The sequence below is a fragment of the Echeneis naucrates genome, chromosome 8 (genome assembly GCF_900963305.1).
Source record: "Echeneis naucrates chromosome 8, fEcheNa1.1, whole genome shotgun sequence".
Classification (NCBI taxonomy): domain Eukaryota; kingdom Metazoa; phylum Chordata; class Actinopteri; order Carangiformes; family Echeneidae; genus Echeneis; species Echeneis naucrates.
This window is the reverse complement of record NC_042518.1, coordinates 8,648,837-8,667,661: the sequence shown is the minus strand read 5'-3', so window position 1 is coordinate 8,667,661 and position 18,825 is coordinate 8,648,837. Positions and strand designations below refer to the sequence as shown.

Here is an 18,825-nt window from a genome sequence, read left to right as displayed (position 1 = left end):
AAATAAAGTCTATAATGAAACTTTGGTCCAACCAAACCAGTTAGTGCTCATGAAATTAATTCAAAATAATATAACACCATGCTTAATCAAAATGGCTCTCATATCATTTGGTTGTAAAATCGTTACAGACTTGGTCTGTTGTGTTGTTGTAGTTGTTTTTTTGTCACTCAGAATTGACTTTTAATTCTAAACTCTTCTAAACTTAAAAAAAAAATCATTTAAAACAAAGATTAGAAGAGGGGAGGGGGTCACTTCTCCTGGATGATCGGGGTTTTCACCGTTGTTGACTGCACCGAGTCATATTACGTCTCCGCCTCCGAAAAAGTTTCCCCCAATCATTTCCTCGCCGTCAAACATAAATCCAGACTTCGCCCGCTGCGTCTCTAGACTCCACAGCCGTCCTCCAGGAGCGCAGCTCTCACTCACTCATCTCTCATGTCACACTTTCAAAGTTAAGCGTTAGAAAGCGGCCTCTTGCAACTTGAATTCTCGTGCGCGAAAAGTTAAAGGAGCAGCAACTTTTTCTTTTTCTTTTTTTTTTCTCCCATTGTTTTTTTTTTTTTTTTTTTTTTTCCTTTTTGGGCATTTTCTACTTCAAAGGATTCCAGTTTTTCAGTCAAGCTGTGCGCCCAACCAGGCTGTCAGTGCAGTCTTTGGGCACAGCACTTGGATTTAGAAAAGAAAGGATTGTGCCCCCTCCTTTTTTTTTTTTTTTTTTTTTTTCATTGCGAGAAGCTGTTCGTAAATTTCTTTCGCATGAATCTCCTCGACCCTTACCTGAAGATGGCAGAAGAACAGGAGAAGTGTCACTCCGACGCTCCCAGCCCCAGCATGTCTGAGGACTCCGCCGGCTCGCCGTGCCCGTCCGGCTCCGGTTCGGACACCGAGAACACCCGGCCGTCCGACAACCACCTCCTCCGCGGTGCAGACTACAAGAAGGAGAACGAAGAAGAGAAGTTCCCCGTGTGCATCCGAGACGCCGTGTCCCAGGTGCTGAAGGGTTACGACTGGACGCTGGTGCCCATGCCGGTGCGCGTCAACGGCTCCAGCAAGAGCAAACCTCACGTCAAGAGACCCATGAACGCCTTCATGGTGTGGGCTCAGGCTGCCCGCAGGAAGCTGGCCGACCAGTACCCGCATCTGCACAACGCCGAGCTGAGCAAGACGCTGGGAAAACTGTGGAGGTAGGTTTGCCTCCAGTTTTAATCACTTTTGCTGTGCGTTGTTTTTTTTTAATTCTTATTTTATCTTTTACGCGTCCCTGTGCGCTCTGCATTACTTTTTAAATGTTTAAGTGCACCACCTGCAGTTTCAAGTAGAGTTTTACCTGGTGGGGTTTGGACCAATGTTTCCCAAAGAGCTGTATTATTTTAATTCGATATGTTCTGTTGCTGAGTTTGCAAGGAAGTTGCACAGTATTAATTGTTGATAATGCGACTATAGATGAGGTGTTTCCTTTTCTTGCACCAACTAATACTCGTTTTGTGTACTTTGTCAGTCTGTTGATTGGATGCATTAAAATAAATACATGCAACCCCCCCCCCCCCCTCCCAGATTGCTCAATGAAGTGGAGAAGCGTCCGTTTGTGGAAGAAGCAGAGCGTTTGAGGGTGCAGCACAAGAAGGATCACCCCGACTACAAATATCAGCCAAGGCGGAGAAAATCTGTCAAAAACGGTCAAAATGAACCCGAAGACAGCGAGCAAACGCACATCTCCCCAAACGCCATCTTCAAGGCGCTGCAGCAGGCCGACTCTCCGGCCTCCAGCATGGGCGAGGTGCATTCTCCGGGAGAACACTCAGGTAAGAGAGGACAAATAATCATCAAGAAATGAAATAAAGATATTACAGGGGTTATATATTTCTCAAATGTATCTCTTTTAAAAGGCTTTATGACTTGAACAGACAAAATGACTAATGATTAATGATTAGTAGGTTTTATGACCCATCATGCACCTGTCAGCTTAGAGCCAGTGAGCTCCTCCTCCTGGAAGCATTTATTCTCACAGGCTTATTTCATTTGGTGAATTAATTTTTACTGTGAAGTTAACTCTTCTCTACCCCTTTTCTCTCACCAGGTCAATCCCAGGGCCCGCCAACACCCCCAACCACCCCCAAGACGGACCTCCCCTCAGGCAAAGCTGACCTGAAGCGCGAAGGCCGTCCCATGCAGGAGGGCACCAGCCGCCAGCTCAACATCGACTTCGGTGCCGTGGACATTGGCGAGCTGAGCAGCGACGTCATCTCCAACATGGGGAGTTTTGACGTTGACGAGTTTGATCAGTACCTGCCTCCTCACAGCCACGCTGGAGTGGCCGGCGCAGGCTACAGCAGTAGCTACGGCATCAGCAGCTCCTCAGTCGGCCAGGCGGCCAACGTCGGAGCCCACACTTGGATGTCCAAACAGCAGCAGCAGCAGCAGCAGCAGCAGCAGCACTCCCTGACCACCTTGGGTGGAGGAGGTGAGCAAGGCCAGCAGGGGCAACAAAGAACCACCCAGATCAAGACAGAGCAGCTGAGTCCCAGTCACTACAGCGAGCAACAGGGCTCCCCACAGCACATCACCTATGGGTCCTTCAACCTGCAGCACTACACCGCCTCCTCTTACCCCTCCATCACAAGAGCACAGTATGACTATTCAGACCACCAAGGAGGGGCCAGCTCCTACTACAGCCATGCGAATGGCCAGGGCTCAGGCCTCTACTCGACCTTCAGTTACATGAGTCCCACCCAGAGGCCGATGTACACCCCTATCGCCGACACCACCGGGGTGCCCTCTGTGCCCCAGACCCATAGTCCACAGCACTGGGAGCAGCAGCCCATTTACACACAGCTGTCCAGGCCCTGAGGAGGCCACCTCAGCACTGACTGTACAACACTCAATCCACACGTAGACTTTTTTCCTGCCCGGCAGTCTTTGCGCCGCCACGCCACACACCCTTCGCTGCCAACAGAAAAACACGACATGGACTTTTTTATAGTACTGAAAATATATCTTTGGATTGGCTCACAACAGTGCCTTTTGTATTGGTTGGAATTGTGATTATATTTTTTTAGATATAATGTTTTAAAATGTTAAATCCTCTGTGAGGACATACTGGTTATAAATATTTTTAGTATGTACTGTGTATGTGCTCTGCTCTTGCCATCTCCATTATAATCAGTGTCATCAGCATCTTTAACATCACCATTTGAAGGTTTAACTCATCGAAAGGAGCAGAAAAGCGGAGTAAAAACACCCTCGGTGGCCTTACTTCTCACTGATGTATTTTTGTACAGGAAGTAAGAAACATCTGTTTACTGACACTGCTGTCATATGATAGCCTACATTCTGCTTTGAATTTTTGTACTGTACATACTCTTATCACAAGTCTCATGAGATGCAAGAATTGAGCAATGCACGTCGGAAATAGATTTGAATTTTGGCCATGATATGACTGTGTCATCAGTGAATTAGTCAAATATTCTACTTCTTGTTCTTTGCTTTAGCTCAAATTATTGTGTCAGAAATGCTATAGCAGATGCCATGTAAATCTACTAGGGGCCTTACTGTGTTGCTAGATGTAACTAAGCAATGCTCGCTTTTTATCTGGCTACTGCCTTGATACCATTGGTGCCTCCGGAGCCATAGTAGAGAGGCTCTGTCCGCTGGCAGTGCAGTGTTGAAACCACAGCGTAGCTCTGACTTCCTGCTTGAGGTGATCATTGACATGCTTTTCCTCAGCAGCCAGCAGGTCTGAGTCAGGCATGCTTCTGTCATTCTAACAGCCCCATCCTTTTCCTAACCTTTTTTTTTTTTCTTAATTTATTCTTTAGCATTAATTTTATTTGAAAATAACTATTTGCAATTATCTTTTAAATTCAGCAGCAGCTAACTGAGATTTCAGTGGAATAGTTTGCTGACATATGTGGTACAATTTGTTTATTTATCATTTGTAAATGTTTCCGTATAAAAAGTTTCTTTTATTCGTGATCTAGTTATGTACAGATTACTTATAATTACACAATGAGTCTTTCTCTATCTTATAAAAAGAAAAACTGGAAGTCTTTTTTTTTCCTTCTAACAAATGAATTAATGGATATGGAAGCTGTGGCTGTTTTGTAAAGAATTTGCAGGAATCAACAGAATGCTTTTTGTTTTTGAAAAAAAAAAAAGTTGCGTTCCTCATTTTATATTCTGTATCATTAGTTCTCATTTTGTCATCTTCTTAATGCAGTTTTCCTAGGTAAACATGCCATTGTCTTAAAAGCTTATCTTTTGTATTATATTGTTTGCAATAAAAACAAAACACTGAAAATTATGTGACCATCTTGTGCCATTAATTGTCTGCTTGTTTTCTACAGTATCATCTTTGCTGTTTACAGCGCTTTTAAAGATTAGTTAGTAAAAGAGGAAATGAAGAGAGAAATGGATGAACTAAAATTTAATCCAACTCATGCTAAAAAGAAAAACAAAACAACTGGGCGGGGTGGACAGGTCACCAGTCCGTCGCAAGGCCAACACACAGAGACCGACAACCCCTCACACTCACACTCAGACCTACGGACAATTTAGAGCCACCAGTTAGCCCAAACATGATGTCTTTGGGCGGTGGAAGGAAACCAACACAAGCATGGGGAGATCATGCAAACACAGAAAGGCCTCAGGCCCGGGAAATGAACCTGCAAAATTTTTGTTGTGAGGCAACAGCGCTAACCACTGTAACGTTCTTAAATATGAAACAGATCATGTTATTGCTGCATTCATCAGAACCAGGTTGTCAGTTACCGACTGCAGCAGTTTGCTGAAGTCGAAAGTTTTGCGCCAGGCTTCTCAGACCGTGAGGTCACAGGGCCATTATTACCAAGGCCGACTGAAAAGATGTATGTCCACACCCCTCCCAGCGCCTGTATACACCACAGCTTAGAGAAACAAACTAGACATTGCATATTGTTTATTCATCACTGGCCAAGTAATGTAGGGATCGAGCTGACCTTAATAAATCAGTGACAGTGTAAACACAATCAGGTACTATAGCTTTGTGTTGAAATTTGAGGCACAATCTCTTTCCTCACAATAGCCGGACTGATCCTTACTCTGCCACCCACCACTGCACCTCAGCTCACTGCGGTGACTGGACAGGTTTGCTTTTTTCTTTTTTTCTAAAAGCTAGACTCCATAATAACCCTGCATGCTAACCCTGTGGCTCAACACTGGTGCATTAACAATCGGAAAATAAATAGAATCACCGGCCATTTGTTTATCAAAACAACAACCTTCCTGTTAGTGGACAACCTGCTCTACCCACAGCCATTATTCAATGCCAAGTTTAAGTTAAATCAAAATGCCTTTGAATTTCTTAGGTTTCAGAAAAGTAAGAATCATCACATCAAAGATTGGATAGCAGTTTCAAATTTGTTTGTAACTGAGACAGAAGTGTAAGTTGTGGGAAAATGAGTACACCAAAAAGGGAAATTGCATGATTTCATCACACAATACCTCATTGACTGACAATCACAGACCAATAACATGTATCAGCAAGACGATGCAATAAATACAGTTCGAGTTGTGGTTTAAAGTTGGCACCTACAATTTAACTGTTGTCTAAATCTTGGCACGATGATTGATGTGGTGTAGTTAAAAGTAAAGAATTGTCTATTTTCTGTGCTTCCCCCTGGATTGCGAAGTTTAAAACTTTTTACTATGCTCCTTTTTTTTTTTTTCTTAATACTTCTTTATCTGACTCAAAACTGCATCATAACTGACTAGAGTTGTTGTAATGCAACTCTCCAGAGCCAGCCAAAGCAAAAAAATAATAATCAAAAAAAAAAATAAAAAAAAAAATCAATACATAGTTACCATTGAATAAGACAGCATCCCTCTTGCAGTTACTGGTTAAATATGAAAACTGGCCTGTTTCTGTCTGACAGTGAAATGCAGGCAGAATGAGTGAAGCGCCAGAGCCCACCTCCCGCAGAGAGATCCCGAAGCACATCCATCACCAGAACTCTAGTAGTTCAGACTCGGAGCAAGGGGCAGCAGGGCCTCAGGGCCTTACAGGGCTGACAGAGGCAAGATAGTTTCAGCTTGGGGCTTTAGAAGGGGAATCTCAAAGGGAACAGTAATCATCAACATTTTTGGTCTTCCAAAGACCAAGGAGTTGAAAGATACAGTTTTTGAAAATTTTTCAAAATGATACAAAGTAGTGAATCGGGGATCAGATCTAACTAAGACTTTGATATTAAAGCAGTTAAGAGTAGCATGAACAAAATCTTGTCAGACTAAAAGTTTTGGCAATCGTAACTGAATGCCGCTCCAGTGGGCATATTGTGCACAGTACCAGGACATGATTAGCTCATAATGGAAACTGTGTCCTGAACATTTCGCAGAACCCAATAATTTCTGTTCAGCAAACAAGGGTAAAGTTGTCTCTGGTAAACACAGATCCATGTTCCTTTATTTTCAGAGAATGACCAGAACATTTTTGCTGAATTGTTTCATTCTCAGGTTGTTGGCAGTGAGAGAGGTGTATAGGAAAAAGTGAGAGGTTTACATTTGCAAGTCCAGCTCCTCAAAAACCAATCACGAGTTCAGCATCATATTATTGATTTTAGGTAAAATCTTGCAGATTGAATTCAACCTTTTGAATATTTAGAGCTGTTGATAGTCGCTGTACCTGCATGATCACTTCTTTAACAGATATAAACAACGAGGAGTCAAGTCTTTTCACACATGTACAGTACAGGCCAAAAGTTTGGACACACTTTCCTATTCATTTGAATGAGAAGGTGTGTCCAACCTTTTGGCCTGTACTGTACTTATCATAAGAGACTTGAAGTGTGGATTTGTTAAAACTCAAAAAAGTCCCAACAGATATTGGTCTATGTGGGAAAAAAAAGATAGCATGACCAGTCTAGCTAGTTTGGCCTTAAAAGACAAGCAAACATGAAAAAGAGGAACCAAAATGACCACTTTCAACGTGTTTCATCAGAATTCTGTGTCATTCTCAAAGCAACCGATCAGGAAATGACATCACTATTGAGGCTTTCCCTATTTGAGACCATGATGAATCATCTTGTTGGGCTTTCCTGTGGACACAGACAGCCTTGCCCAGTAGCAGCACAAACAAAATGATAAAACCAATATGTTTCATACAGCCAAAACAAATGATAAAAGTTCCAATAGTGTCACAAAGCAGATGCTGCCTGATTATTACTTCTGTTTTAATAGAAATTCCAAAGCAGCTATAGAACATCAGATGTTTGGTCTCGACACACTATCCACCTATAATCAGTATAAAGCTGTCCAGGGAAAGGCAAGTAAAGAAAATCTTTATAAAATATGTGCCGCTGCCCTCTGACACCAGTTCAGAAAGTCCTGGCTGTGGCGAAGTGAGCCAGCCGCGGAGTGGACTGGGGCTGTGATGGGGCTGCTCCCCTCCAAACAGCAGGAGTGCTCTGATGAATGTTTCAGAGAGGGATCGGAAACAAGACCAAATTTTTCTTTTTTCTTTTCTTTTCCTTTTTTTTTTTTTTTTGTCAGACAGGCCTTTCCATGGGCAATTTTCCCAGGACGACCCCATTATTATTCCACAGAGACGTCTGCCCCCTCCAAACCCTATGGGTGGTCTTTCTGAAGGCAAAAGAAAGAGGAAAAGAAAAGGAAAAGGGGGAAAAAAATCTGGTGATACCCCCGTGGATACTGGACGACAATAAAATACACCACAAAGTAAAATGAGACAAAATTCGATGAAGACCCAAACAGCACTTGACGTATTGCAAGTACAGTGTGTCAGTGTGCATGTCTTTGACCTGTTTCTGTATTTCCTGAAAAAAAAAAGATCTAATAGGCTAAATGTGATCCCAAAAAATCATATCCAGACTTTTATTTACATTTCAAGCATAACTGTGTATATCTAAATACCTTGTGTGTCCTTAATATATTTAATATAACTATTTAACATATATTTTCCACTGGTAATCAATCCCCCTGTTTAGATTACCTACAAGGACTATTTGAATTAGTCCCCACACTCAGTTGCTTTTAAATTGTCCAGTCCATAAAATTCCTTTTTTCCCCCTCTCTCTCTCTCTTTTATAAAACAATAAGACACATCCAGAGGAGGAAACCTCTGTTAAATCACATGGAAAGACAAGTTGACCACAAGGCTGTCTCCATGGAAGCTTCACCGTGAGCTGAACAACTTCTATGTGCTGATTTGTGTTGAGAGCAAAACACATTTCCTACATCCTGAATCCTATTGCTTATTGTTTACATTAAATTGGAAGAACGACACGAACAACAGTCACCAGGGTCAACTCACTCTGGGAAATTTATGTACAAGTTTGTATTTTTTTTTTTTTTAAATTGCCGTTTGATTTTACTCGCTCCCTGGGTAGAATTAGTAAGTGAAACTTTGCCCCGTAGCCATCTATCTTGTGCTGGCCTGTGCCAAGGGGCTGAGCTGGGCCAGCCTGCTGGAACTCTTGGTGAGCTTCCTGCTTTTGTCTGAGGATGTGGAAGAAACCTGGCACTGGCCCGAGGTCAGCGTCACAAAATTATATTACCATAATCCTATTAAGCGTGTCTGAGGCCTCATGAGCTCCAGCTCGGTCTGGGAGGAAGCTAGGTGAGGGCTGGCAGCGGGTGGGTTTGTATCAAACAACACAGTCAGATGTGATATGAGGTCGAAGTTTAATCTATCTTTGGATTTTTATGTTTTTAGTATCTTTTCTGTATTATTATTGGCCTCCATGCCATAACGCAAAGACGGGATTAGTGCAGATCCCAAAGCATGTGTTTCATCACAGTATGTTGAAAACTGCATATGACAAAAATATATTACAGCAAATAAAAAAAGGACATATAAATGTTCTCATGGACAAGCCATGCTAATTGAATCCAGGGGCCTAAACAAGATGATGGATCAAGTGGGTTTCCCTGTGAGCTTTCCATAATCGACGTTTCTCATCCTTATCTTTATTGTCCCTTGTCCTTCAGAAATGGACTTGCCCAAAATAAAGAGAAGACTTTCCATCTTTCCATTTGTTTCCAATTAAGCACACAGAGAAAAAGTTTGGGCTGTCAAATCAGCCACAGAGATGGTAGCTTCTCTTTGTTAATCCTCTCACGGACCTGGTACATCTACATGGATCATGTTTACAGTGCACATGCCCATCAAGGTGCATGAGAGCTGAATAAAAATTTTATCAAATTAAAAAAAAGAAAAGAAAAAAGAAACCACTGTGAAGTGTCTATTTGCTGCACAAATCTATTTATAGATATGGCGAGCTACTGAATTCGAAACAGGAGGACTGGTGTGAGTTTTCGGTTTGTTTCTTTGTTTGTCACATTTGTCCTGCACTGGATAACAACATGACAAACAATGTATATGGAAGATTTGTGAGGGGGCGTACATAAGGTGGAGTGTGTGGATGAATGTCTCGTCCATGCAACGCAGCTATTAGTGGCCAGTTCCCATAATGAGGACTGAGAGCCAGGTTTCAGAGTATTATCAGCCGTCATTCCTTTGCTTACAGGGCCCAGTATCTCAAACATACCTCCCCCATTGTTTGTCCATTCCATCTACAGGACAACCAGTGAGACTTAATCCCTTGTCCAAATAAGTTAATACCTCAACCAACATGTAAAAGTAAAGTTCAGGGCCAAATGTAGATTCCTGAGAGACAGACGCTGCCTAACATGGCAGTAAACCAATTAATTACACACAGTGACTCAGTTTGTCATGGAGACACACAGTGACACACACATACACACAAAAGCATGCGGGCTCTCTCTCATAGAGTCACATAAGCTTAACTCTAAAGAGGTATGAAGAGTTATGTTCGAGGTTCACTTCAAACTAAAAATGTAGATTTCACATTCACGCCTCTGCCTTGCACGTTCCTTTTTGCCAGTGTGTGTTTTGTATGTGTGTGCACATGACTGTGGATGTCTTCTCCTCCCTGCTCCTGGCTCTTCCCTTTGTTGACCCCCAGCTCCCAGCATGTGTGCTGATATGGTTCATCTCTGTGGCCTTTACCTCTGGGAGAAGAGATTAGTGAAATATGGGCAGAATGCCTCACGGTCAATGGGGTCTTCACCGGCCTCATTTCCTCCATGCAGAGCACTGTCAGAGAGCACGAGGCAGAACCCCCCCCCCCCCTTTTTTTTTTTCTGCAAACGAGAGGAAGCACACAGTATTGGGTTTCTTTAGAATTAAAGCAAATATCTTTTTGCTGTAATAAATAGAAGCAGTAACTCAATTGAGTGAAGAGCCTAATAAGACACAAGTGCCTTGTGATTCACTGCTTCCAATTTTCGGGCACATTACTGCGGCAGGACAGCTGACTGCTCACATAACTGGGTGACAGGACAGTTCAAGTTAAATCAGCACTCGCTTTGAAGCAAAAGCTGAATAATTGCTGAATAATCTGAATAATGGCCACCATTAACTGTAATATATGGATTTTTATAAAAATGGGGTTGCTCAAGCAGCAACTTTCACAAAGTTACATGTGCAGCCTCTTTAGTGTATAAATTGGTAGCAGTTCTGGGATGGGGGCTGGGCAGGCATTGGGCTTGTTCTGCTCTGTGCCCCCATTATTTTCTCCACAGGCAGTTTAGTGCTTTCCATCTACCTCTGAAGCATCAGCAGTTTTAGCCTCATCGTGCGCAGAAGGGATTACTTTGAAACTGGGTGCAGTGGGACTCTCTGCAGGACGCTTTTATCCACCTCTAATTTTAGTGAACAGCTGGTTTTACAGATGCCCAGTCATCTCAGACTGTCACATTTCTTTGATGGTCAAGTCTTGTCTGTGGCAAGCGATTTTTTTTTTTTTTTTTTTTGTCCTACATCATCAGCTATATTAAAATAAAATCTCCTGATAATCTTTCTCTGTGCTCTTTTCTCCGCCTGGGTCTCAGAAAACAGGGAATTAGTATAGTAGTGCATTGAAGGAACAACTGGTGGAGAACAGGTGTGTTTGGTGAGCACATGGTAAGGCCAATGAGGTCTGCCACATGTTAAATGCATAAAACACAACGCTGCTGCTGCTTAACTAGAGCAGAAAGATACGCTAACCTCAAATGGACCTATGTTTTTGTGGCAGATTATAGCACAGGAAGTTAGCCAATACATCTGGAGAAAGAAACAGTGAGTGGGAAAAATTAGAAAAAGGTGCCAGTTAAGTGTCTTTTTGACATGGGATAGATGAAGGAGAAATTTGAATCCCTTGCTCAGAGCGGGATCACACAGTGGGATTTCAATAAATGAGTGAGTGCTGTGCCCAAGTGCAGAGCCAAAGCTGCCAGACGGTAAATCCAGCCCTTTCTCTCCCTCTCTTTCTATCTCTGTCTCTCTCCGTTTTTCTCTCAAGTCACTTTTGTAACTTGCTGTGAAATTCCAAGGAAACGTCAGGAAGAGAAGAATCGGGCAGACATTTGGTTTTTTCCCTTCTTTTTTTTTTTGTGTGCAGTAAAGTCAACTTCTTCAATCCAAGAGTCCGTGTTTTCAAGATAATTTTTCTTGAAAGAGAAATGTTGTCTTTTGTCTCTCTTCACATACCAGTTTTGTGCTTACACAGTAAATGTAAATGTGGCTGAGGTGAACTCCCACTCAGGAGAGGTAAAGGCTGCTGAAACAAACTGACTAAAAAAGCATATCCCCCAACTCTATTAGGACTGGTTGCCATAGCAATAAAGCCTACTGGCGTTCATGAGCCACGATAGCCCCTTGGCTTTGGCCTATAGTGAGTGAGATGGGGCTCCTAACCCTGGGAAAAATCATGCCCTCTCCTGATTTATGATAGTTGTGAAAACTTCAAAATTCTCTCCCAGACGTGTCAACAAACATCACAGCGCAGGTTCAGCTATGCATGCGCTCATGTGCAAAGATCCAACAGGCCTGTTTGACACCTTGTTAAGGTTTTCCTCTTCTTCCTTTCGGTATCTGCACCCTCGCATATCCACGCCCCTGCAACCCTTCGAGCCTTGGGCACTGACCCCAAAGCCCCGAAGATCACTCAAAGGAGCCTTTGGGCCACAACAACAATCTGGCAACATTTGGCCTCCAGATTTTTTTTCCCCCACGATGTTTCCCCGTTAACTGCCATTCAAAGCTTGTCTTTATTGTTGTACAGCAAATTGGTGTGTAACCGGCGTTTCATCTGCACTCTGTTTTCACTGATAATGTTGAGCACTATAAAACTAAACCTCATCACCACAATCTACTCATAGGACTGGCCAAGAAGAAACAAAACTCGTTTCTCTACAGTAGCACGTTTGCTTTAAATGAAAATAAGCGTATAAACAAGATATTTGATCTCCGTCGTTTAGCTACACATCTGATAATTCAGGGGTCTGTTAACCTCTGCCTCTTTTATGTCCTACCTAAAACATAACAAGAAGCCAAGGACCTATGCCCATATGTCTAATCTGCCAAAGTACTCCACAATGACCATGAGAACAGACTCTCCTGTAAGGTCCAGGAATGCACTGTTGCATATCAATGACCCACATCAACAGAGAAAGACAGAGAGAGGGAGAGAGACAGAGAGACACAGAGAGAGAGGGAGAGAGAAAACAAAAAGAGAGGATAAAAGGGCCCCTTCTCAACACAGGCGCGCTTGCGCACACGCGCACACACACATTGCATACACACACAGGCAGGCAAGTCTGTGAAATATGACAGCCCCACGGTGAAGAAGGTGGGGGTGAGGGAAGCCATATTGTAACAATCTTATTCTGTGGTCATTAATCGTATCCTGCTGTTCCAGCCTCCCCGACCGTGTGCGCTGAGCGTATGTCAAACACATTTCCCCTCTCTCGGTGGGCGCACTCCCAGCCACCTCCAATGCTGCACAAAGACACAAACCCTGAGAGCTCCTGAAGGCAGACAGGCCAGATAATCTCCCCCTCGGACTCCAGCGCCAAGTCCAGAGCTGGGCATAAAGACACAGATAGGCACGGGCCCACAGGGAAAGTCCTTCGGCTTGGCTGCTGCTGGTGATGTACCACACGGCATTGCAACAAATGTCACAACAAATCACGTACATTGTGAGTGAAAAGGAAATATTTAAGTAAAAAGCTCCTTCCCTGTCCCTGCTGGCCTCGTGACTAAAAGACGTGAAATGCTACTGTCTAAATATACATCCCTGTTGCTTTCTACCAAATGGCTTTCCGTAAGTGGGCTCCACACAACAATACAGATGGCTTAGCTTAACTGTCTGTCCTTGCTAGGCTTATATAATCAGTACAAAGGCACACTTTGATGTGACAGTGGGTTGGAGTCAAGTAAAAGTAATCATCTGTGATACATTTCTATTATATAACTGATGACAGTTTTAGTATTCCACAGCAATCCTGAAATCTGTTCATTGATAAACATAGACAATATCTGGGCAACCATAGTCATTTGGCAACAGTTAAGTGGTCTTCCCTCTCCTCATTTCATCCATCCATCCCTCCATACTGCTTGTATTGCTCCCTCATTTCCCCTCCTGCTGTGAGCTGCCTCATTAGGGAAGTGATGATGTAACCCCTCTCTTTCATCAAGCGCTGCCATTTGTCATTATGACTGACAAGTGCTGAGGTGGGCCAACTGAGCGACAGGGGAGGAAAAAAAAAAAAAGGCCTCCCATTGGCCCTCAAGCTGGCTTTATCTATTGTTATACCTTTCGCTCACCTTTGTACTTGACAATTCCTCAGTGCATTAAGACTTACTTCTGCGTTTGTACTGTCGCTGCCATTGCTGTCAAATATAAATGCATGAAAAATATTGAGGTCATCAATCAGTCTCTATATTTCCATACAGTGAGTGGGCCAACATATGTCTGAAGAACTGCAACTGAGGACTATTGCCAGAAACCTGAGAGGCCTTTTGACAAGAGGAGTCTCCAGAGCAATGGAAAATCAGTCTGAAACTCCATCAATCACAGCACAGGAGATTGGTTGAAAGACATGCTTTTCACTACCAGTCTCCTCTGAGATGCTGACAAGATAATAGATTGTGAGGCTGTCAAAATGGCTTGATTGAGGAGCTGCATTAATAGTAAACCACAACTTTCCAAAATGTAAAGCTACTGTAAATGCTATATTGGTATCACTAATGTTGTTAGGAGAGGAAAATTATCTTTATGAGTTCTGTTGATGCTGTTGAGGTGGATAAGTATGGACGAAGCACAGAGCATAATATCCTCCCAGATAAGTTGGTCTGCTGCGATGTCCGAGGCTGATGCTTGCATCACTTTGAAATGGTAACTCTGGCAGTAACTATGTGGAAAACAAATTAGTCAGGGCCAGCAATAAAACCGTGGCAAATATAAAAGAATTATCTGAATGTGCAAGCGACAAATAGACAGACAATTAACACTTCTGGCATAAGGGCACACTTAAGTTGATAAGATTAGTTTGCCTGTGGTCAAGGGATGGGTGCAAGGAACTAGAGATGACTTGACAGAACCCTTGACCTGAAGGTCTTAGCCAGTGAGGGTGCCCGTCAGTGGGGACAGGAGGGGGTGATTGATTGTGTCCCTGTCGGCAAGCTCAGCTGGACATCCTAGTGAGACCTTCCCATCCATCAGATAGTTCAGGCGCAGGAGGAGCTGCTTCCAGATGGGAAGCATTGTTCCTTGGCCACCCTGGCAGACGTCCGGACGACCCTGTAAGACCCAAAATGATACCAACCGCACCCACGGACAGAACCACAACCTCTGCATCTGTGCCTGTCTGTCAACACACTTTAGGAATGGCCGGACACACCCAGCCTGATCAATACTATCCAACAGACAGGCCCCTTCAGAGACAATAGCTGTCATTACAATAACTACCCATAGCTCGCTGATCATCCGCAGAGTGGAGATCAGAGGTAGCAGTGATGGTGCACTGGCAGCAATCACTGTGTCTGGTGACCAGTGAGGCGTAAAATGGAGACTTAATTGTGGTGCAAGGCCTAATTGCATGGTCAGGACAGGGGGTAATGAATTAATCCCAAACCAGCCATCCATGATGAGAATAAGCAAGTCATCAGTGCAGTAATTACGCTGCTGCTCGTTAACCTCTAAGCTTCAGGACACAGAAGTGTTTTATGTTCAAGATTTTTCGTACATGCATGTAGGTTTGATATCAGACCACTGTACAATTTTGTGCTCCTCTTAATGATAAACCAACAGTCCCCAAAGTATCCACCAACCAGGACAGGGAGGCCAGACATTAAGTCAGTGATTTGGAAGACCAGGGGTGCTTGCCAGGTTGCAGACCCTGTTGACAGATGTGAGTGTGTTTTCTAGGAGGGGCTATTCAGGGGAAGAGGACCTGGGAGATATTAGGGGGAATGGGTGGGGATATATGTGATCCCATGGCCCCACTATGACAGGCGTCACGCCGCTCTCCATGCGATGATCTCTTCCATATGGATCCAGGAACGGTCAGTCTGTGTTTACATGAGCTGATCCCCAAAACGTGTCCCAGGATCCGTGGTCTGGCACTCTGGGCTGGGAGGGGAGCAGACGAAAGGCACTTGGGCAATCATGAGACCCCTTACTGAAGCTCCAATAGTGTTGACTGCATAGCGGCATCAAGAAGAGCAGCAACCTGCCAAAAGCACCCATGCACTTAAGTGCACACGGCACACAGTTAAAAATTACACCCGCCATATTTTCATAATTGTTGGAGGCACCTGAAGTCAAGGCCAAGTCAACACATTTTGCCTGGCAGTCCATGAAAAGGGCCATTTGTGTGGAATGCATATCAAAAGCATTTCGTCTGTGTTTGCTTCAGCAAACTGAAGAAAATATCATGGTTTCATATTCAGATGGCGTCATTACAGAATCTTAGCGTCTTTGTCAACCCTGGACTGAAGAAGGTGCCGTATCGTTTCAGTGATTTGGAAGTCTAAAGTCTTCGCTGCCAAACTAAATCCTGGCAATTGGACTTAAGATTGGTACCAACCAGCACAGCAGTGAGTTCACCCCCCTCTTCTGAAAAAAAAAAAAGAGTTCAGTGTTTATTTGGTCCTTTGCAATTAGTTTACACTGGAAGGTGCATTAAAATATGAGTCATCATAGAGGTGTGTTTGAGAGAAGAAAAGTGAATTCTCTGGTGTACCTACTGTGGGTTCAGACTCCATCTGATGTGCTTTTACACAGAAAAAAAATGACTGACCTGAAGCTACCAATCTCCCCTCCTCTGTCTCATGGATAGCCTCTCATCTATTCAAAACACCAATTCACTCAGAGTATAAACCCCTGTGTGGATGTTTGGAAAGGGGGGCTCTCCCCGTAGTCTACTTAAATAACCACTTCCCCTGGAATGAAAACAGATCCATTATAGGACACTGGTATCTCCTCTCTTGCTGGGGCACCTCTCTCAGTCTCTCCTGACTGAGTTCAGGGTCTTGGCTTAGTGATGGGCGCTGTGATGGCGGAAAACTGCCCCTGCTCTGTTGACTCAGAGCTGGAAGTGAGTAAGCTGAACTCAAGCTCTGTCTCACAGGGGAACAGCCGCACCCCGCTAATGACATCCAGCCTTGACATTCTTAAAAAGTCTCTGGTTATTAAGGAAAACAAACAGGGACATCAGACTCATTCACTCTCTGCGCTAACAAATACTGTCCCCAGGCAATCCAGCGGATTGCTGTTGCAACCCAATAGTCCCCTGTTGAAAATCAAATCAGGTTCTGGGGATTGTGACCCGGCATATATCCTGGGAAGTGAATGAAAGAGGCCGCCAAAGATTTGATAACACACAGTGTGTGCAGGAAAGGGATGTGTCTACCTGATTGTTAGACTCAGGTTTTACAGCTACTGTTAGGAGCAAAGGACAAACACACACAGATTGTTGTTCTCAATGTGTCCTCATTGCAAGGGGAATCATGGTGAGATGTGGTTCTCACCCCATCGGAGGGAGCTCTTCCACCCCCTCCACCTACCCCCATGTCCATCCCGCCCTCCCCCATCTTACCACACATCATTGCCCCACTAAACGCTGACAATTGGTGACAAATGGACTGCACTGCACACTGTGTGCCAGTTGCCCCGGGAGACGGTGACGGACTTGGGGCAAGGAAGGAGAGCAGAGGAGGAAGGGAGCAGGGAGTCCCTGTAGCAGCAAGGCGCCTGGCACAGGTGGCTGAAAATCAATACAGATCCGGCCTCTGATTGGGCCTGACAGCAGCAGAGCAGTGGAGTGTGGGAATCCGCTGAGTACCACACACAGCTAAATTGGATGATGGAGGGCAGGAGAGTGGAGGAGGAGCAGAAGGGAGAGGGAGGGGTGAAGACACGTTATTTCACATTATCGAAATGACATGTTGACAGGGTGACAAGGACACGCTCCGAATGCATGCACACATAAAACAAGATAAATGAGAAGGACAATTTAACAGGTGGCATTCGGACTCTTATGCACAATTCATATTTTGCATGTTTTTGGCACTTGTTTAATTATCCCTCAGTCCCGAGGGAATTTCACTGTTCAGCATTAACAGTGCAGCTGCAGATAGTGACACGTTGAGTTATTAGGAGATTAAATGCTCTTATTAAGCGCAAATAACAGTGACTCATCCATACATACACACACAAACCTGCTGGCTCTGTTGCTTTGTGTCAAGCTCACTTGCGCACACACACACACGCAGGGCTTTCAGTCACACTTACGGGAATAAAGGGAAATAATAAATATTAAGAACAAATATGACTGTCAAATGGCATCAATTTTACAATGTTGTCGTTTCCTGTTTTGCCTTGGAAGAAATAATTTGGCAGGTAGACACACGAGCGACTGACAGAAGTGTTTCAGCACCAAAAGGCACACTGCAAAAGACAGTACTCTTCATGTACAAGGAAACAGGATCATGCTCTGGATTTTCTATTGTTTACTTATTTCACAATTCAAGATCTTAATTCAACAATAAACTTGTATGAGGAATACTTCTATTGTCATCCAGCACGCTGATTTGCCGATTATGTTAATGTTATTGAAATCGCACTTCAGGGAATGAGAAGTTAAATTCCAAGTGGTTTTTGGCCTGTGCTCAGTTTGGGCTGTTTTGAAGAATTAATGAGTTTTACACCAAACTCCATTTTGTATTTTCTGGCCACAGATAAGTCATTTGTGCAACCTTGAATCAGTGCTGATTAACTTAGGCCTAAGACAAACATTTCTTAATCAGATAGTTGGAACTGACTCGTGGAGTCCACAGTTCCCTGTCAGTCTGTTTGACAGGGAGGAATCTAGAGTTGAGTAAGTGGCATTCCCATCCTGCTCCCCTGAGAGAAAGACCCCTCCCACATATGACAGTACATATTAATCAAGATCCCAGACAAACCCTCACCCTTCATGCAACAAAAGGATTTTCCGTAGGCCTCCATGGCCTCACCAGGCAATTAAACTTGTGTATGTGTAAGTGCATGTGCACATGCATATACATGCATCTATATAAACAACTGCATCCCATGTCATAAATTCTTATTCATGAATTAAACATGAGCAAATATCTGTGTCGAGGCAGCGATGTATATTTATGTGTGTGAGTGTTTGCTTTGTAAGAGTGTGTGTGTGTCTGTGTGTGTTTGTACATGCATGTGGAGGAAAGTGCGTTTTGTGTGAAAGGGGGGCACAGAGGGGGGCCTCGATCAGCTGTGTGCAGGTTGCCGTCTTTGAGGGCTGGCTGGGTGGGGGTGTGAGGACATGTCGGCCCTGTGTGTGGGAACCCCGCGCTCCTCACTTCTCATACATTGTTCTCTTGCTCCTGCAAACCGTTAATGCCACAAAAGATGCTCAGCCTATTGTGGCCCGGGACAGCTGAGGGGGGAGGGCAATGGGGCGGAGGCAGGCAAGGGAGGAGGG

General features: G+C 43.9%; 1 protein-coding gene across 5 annotated transcripts; it reads left to right on the top strand.

Moving 5' to 3' along the window:
- Window positions 1-372: 372 nt before the first annotated feature.
- On the top strand, window positions 373-4,287 carry LOC115046984 (transcription factor Sox-9-A-like). Of its 5 annotated transcripts, none has more exons than XM_029507588.1 (4): window positions 373-1,184; window positions 1,555-1,802; window positions 2,078-2,310; window positions 2,368-4,287. In XM_029507588.1, exons 1-4 carry the CDS (start codon window positions 757-759, stop codon window positions 2,845-2,847), a joined length of 1,389 nt encoding a protein of 462 aa, XP_029363448.1. In that variant the 5' UTR covers window positions 373-756; the 3' UTR covers window positions 2,848-4,287. The 5 variants fall into 5 exon arrangements, with proteins under 5 accessions (XP_029363448.1, XP_029363447.1, XP_029363446.1 ...); XM_029507587.1 differs by having other exon boundaries at window positions 2,078-2,329; window positions 2,384-4,287; XM_029507586.1 differs by having other exon boundaries at window positions 2,078-2,332; window positions 2,384-4,287.
- Window positions 4,288-18,825: the final 14,538 nt, after the last annotated feature.

Coding starts and splice junctions, on each gene's coding strand:
- LOC115046984 (XM_029507585.1), top strand. CDS start 757: ATGAATCTCCTCGACCCTTACCTGAAGATGGCAGAAGAACAGGAGAAG. Junction 1,185..1,554: donor ACGCTGGGAAAACTGTGGAG/GTAGGTTTGCCT, acceptor CCCCCCTCCCAG/ATTGCTCAATGAAGTGGAGA. Junction 1,803..2,077: donor TTCTCCGGGAGAACACTCAG/GTAAGAGAGGAC, acceptor TTCTCTCACCAG/GTCAATCCCAGGGCCCGCCA.